The sequence below is a fragment of the Nanorana parkeri genome, unplaced genomic scaffold (assembly GCF_000935625.1).
Source record: "Nanorana parkeri isolate BGI_ZX_2015 unplaced genomic scaffold, ASM93562v1 scaffold182, whole genome shotgun sequence".
In the NCBI taxonomy this organism is placed as follows: domain Eukaryota; kingdom Metazoa; phylum Chordata; class Amphibia; order Anura; family Dicroglossidae; genus Nanorana; species Nanorana parkeri.
This window is the reverse complement of record NW_017306450.1, coordinates 871,200-874,494: the sequence shown is the minus strand read 5'-3', so window position 1 is coordinate 874,494 and position 3,295 is coordinate 871,200. Positions and strand designations below refer to the sequence as shown.

At 39.5% G+C, this 3,295-nt stretch overlaps 1 protein-coding gene across 2 annotated transcripts in view; it reads left to right on the top strand.

Moving 5' to 3' along the window:
• ARHGEF6 (Rac/Cdc42 guanine nucleotide exchange factor 6) overlaps positions 1 to 3,295 on the top strand; it is an 89,227-nt gene that overhangs the window by 58,078 nt on the left and 27,854 nt on the right. For both annotated transcript variants that reach the window (XM_018555047.1, XM_018555048.1), the window contains exons 13-14: positions 1,482 to 1,568; positions 3,047 to 3,125. In XM_018555047.1, coding sequence (XP_018410549.1) covers positions 1,482 to 1,568; positions 3,047 to 3,125 — 166 coding nt within the window. The remainder of the gene's footprint in view (positions 1 to 1,481; positions 1,569 to 3,046; positions 3,126 to 3,295) is intronic.

Here is a 3,295-nt window from a genome sequence, read left to right as displayed (position 1 = left end):
TATTGCTGGGATTTGTTGTAGTCCTCTATAGCTGGTGGTATTCTGCATTGTGCTGTATAATGTATTATTGCTGGGATTTGTAGTCCTCTATACAGCGCAATGCAGAATACCATCAGCTGTATAGTAATACAACAAATCCCAGCAATACATTATACATACAGTGTATAATGTATTCCTCTATAGCTGATGGTACATTGCTCTGTATAATATACAGTACAGCACAATGTACCATCAGCTATAGAGGAATAAAAATCCCAGCAATACATTCTAGAGCACCATGTGTGGGAAAGTGCAGGCGTACCTCAGCAGTCTTCCATCGGGCCTGAGATCGGGCCTGTCTATCTGCCGCTGTCATCCCCACCCCACACCTTCTCTTCCTTACTTCTTCTTCTCCCCGCGTCCCTGTGCCGATCGTGGATGTGGACGGGCGGTGAGCGTGAGGCGGGGAGGAGGTGTGACGTGTGTAGTATGGAATGCGAGCGGGTCTGGCAGCGGCGAGCGTGAGGTGGGGAGGAGGTGCGGCACGCAACGTGTGTGGAGCTGTGAACAGGAGCAACTAATCAAAAGCCGATTAATCGATGATTGAAAAAGTTGACAACTTTTTCAATAATCGATTATAGTCGATTAGTTGTTGCAGCCCTAAACCAGGATAATGGTTTAAACAAACTGTATATGTTTTCATCATATTGTTTAGGACTAAATAATATTTCTAACTTCTTTTTAGCCAGACAAATGTAAAATATTGCATATGTGTTTTTATGTTTGTCAAGTGCAACTAGCAGGTGGTGCATTAAGGCTGTTCTCCACCACTTCTGCTGAGATTTACTGCTATACTGGGAAGAGTGTAATAAGGTCTCTTCTTAATATACACATATGAGTCACAGTTGAAAGACAGCTGAATAAATCAGAAGAGGGATAAACCTCCTTTTGTGCTGGGTACATACAAAACCCTATGGCTGTTCGATTAGACAATGGCAGTCAAAAAATGAGCATGCAATGCTGTTTTTAAACTCTGAATTTCATTTTGTAATGTTATTTTGTAAAATAAAGACTGTGTATGGTTAATAATAAAAAAAGAACGTAATTAAATTGATTGAGCTATTACATTTGTTCATTGATGAACTCATGAGAATCTTGGTTTCAATATTTGTATTACATTTTTGAAAGTACAACCATATAAAACATTGATAAAAAGGCAAACATAAGAACATATCCAAGAAAATGAGCATCGTATGAAAGCATAAATGTGCAAAGCATTATAGTATAAAAGGTGCTAAAGGCACAGCTCACGTTAAAGTGCTGATAGGCAGCAACACTGCATGACAATGAAAGCAGACCAGTCAATCACATGAACTCATGAGAATCTCAACTGCTGATGACACTTTACTACTATGTGTTTTTTTTAATATTCCTTTTTAGGGAATACCTGTAGGACATATCTTTTCTGTCAGACTGATTGTTCTCTTTCACCTTTGAACTAGGAAAAAGATGAGAGGTACTTTATGCTGTTTCCAAGTGCACTTCTAATGCTGTCTGCTAGTCCTCGAATGAGTGGCTTCATTTATCAGGTAACATGCAAAAATGGCTTGCATTCACTAAACTGGTATATTAGAACTAAACGTATGCACGTTGCTGTGTCATAAAAGGAACATGAAAAGTCCACTGGTGACCATGAAAGTCTGCCTGTAAGTCCCCACTACAATGGGTGACCACTTTGCACTGTTTGGAAAAATGACCTGGTTTGCACTGTGTTCTGTTTGATATGACTAATACTACTCGATTGCCTATTACATGACAGAGTGCAGGGGAAGCCAGGTCCCCCTTCTTGGCAGTACTGGTCACTGTGTGATTGATTACTGCTGTGCGCCACTGCTCTAAGGTATATTGGTAATCATTACACAGTACACCACCATCAATGACACAATTATCCTGCTACAGGAGTGTGGAGGGATTGTATATATGGTTTCTGTGGTGGGGAAAGTATTTTTCATATTGCTGCTGTTTTATGAGATGTGAATGGGACTGTATATATGGCTGCTGAGGTAGGGGAAGAAAATAACTGTCTTTGGCTGGCTGCTGTGGAGAGGCCGGTGGGGCTGTATATATGGTTTCTGAGATGGGTTTTTGGGTGGGCTGAATAGAATGTCTATATTACTGCTGTGGTGTGGAAGGTAATAAACTCTATGTCTGTTGAGGGGGGGGATAGAACTTCACTTTTCACCTTTGCTGTCCATTTTTTTCCCTATAAAATGTGTGAATTAACTGTGTGAACTTAGTGTCCTCCTGATTTTCAGTGGTACACTTGATCTCCCCAAGGCATGAAGTAAGCATACTTATAGGGCTAGTCACAACAGGGTGAAGAGTTTGGAGCTGGCAGGAGAAGTGAACAATCTAGGACAACATAGCTGAACTGGTAAGTGAGCTGAATTGCAGAATTTTTCCAAATCAGCTATTATGTCCTAGAGATTGTTCACTTCTCCCGCCTTCTCCAAACCCTTCCCCCTTTTGTGAAAAACCCTGTTAGTCTTTCACTGGGCCCAATACAAGCATGTTTAGCATTCACTGATAACACAGCCAGGTCAAAGATTTTGAGCCTGCCACACTAGTGATTTCATTGGAACCAATTTTCAGACAAGACTAAGACCACAAACAAGGAGAAGAAGGCATAAGTAACATTCAGGTATAATGTGAGAGAGTTGACGCCACGTACAAACAGGTGACTACAGGATTGAAAGTTTATTCTGTCATCATAACCAAGATAGGCCCACAGCCATTACCTTTTGATTCTAAAATCTTCGTTATTTGTAAATTATACAAATATTTTGGACTTATTATTTTGGACTAATCTGTCTCTTACAAAAAGTCTCTAATGAAAGCTGTGAATAGCAGTGATGATGACCACACACACATGACACATCATTTACAAAGAATCAGCACTTGAAAGCTGGAAATGTAATATGAGAGTCTGCAAAACCCTACATTTTATATTACTTTCAGAAAACAGTGATGCATATGTATTCAAATGTGTTGTTTTTTTCTTTAAAAGGGGAAATTACCACTAACTGGAATGTCTGTAGTTAAGTTAGAGGAGAGCGACAGCATCAGTCATGCTTTTGAGATTGCCGGTGAGTTGTCTTTTGATATCTCTAGATATATATCTATATATATATTTGGAAATTCTTTATTTATAACAGCCACAAAGGAGTACATACATAAATAGTGAGACCGTTATCTGGGAACTTCCCCCATGTCCATTAAAAAAAAAAATCTTGTAAAACAAACTCGGAGTAAGATT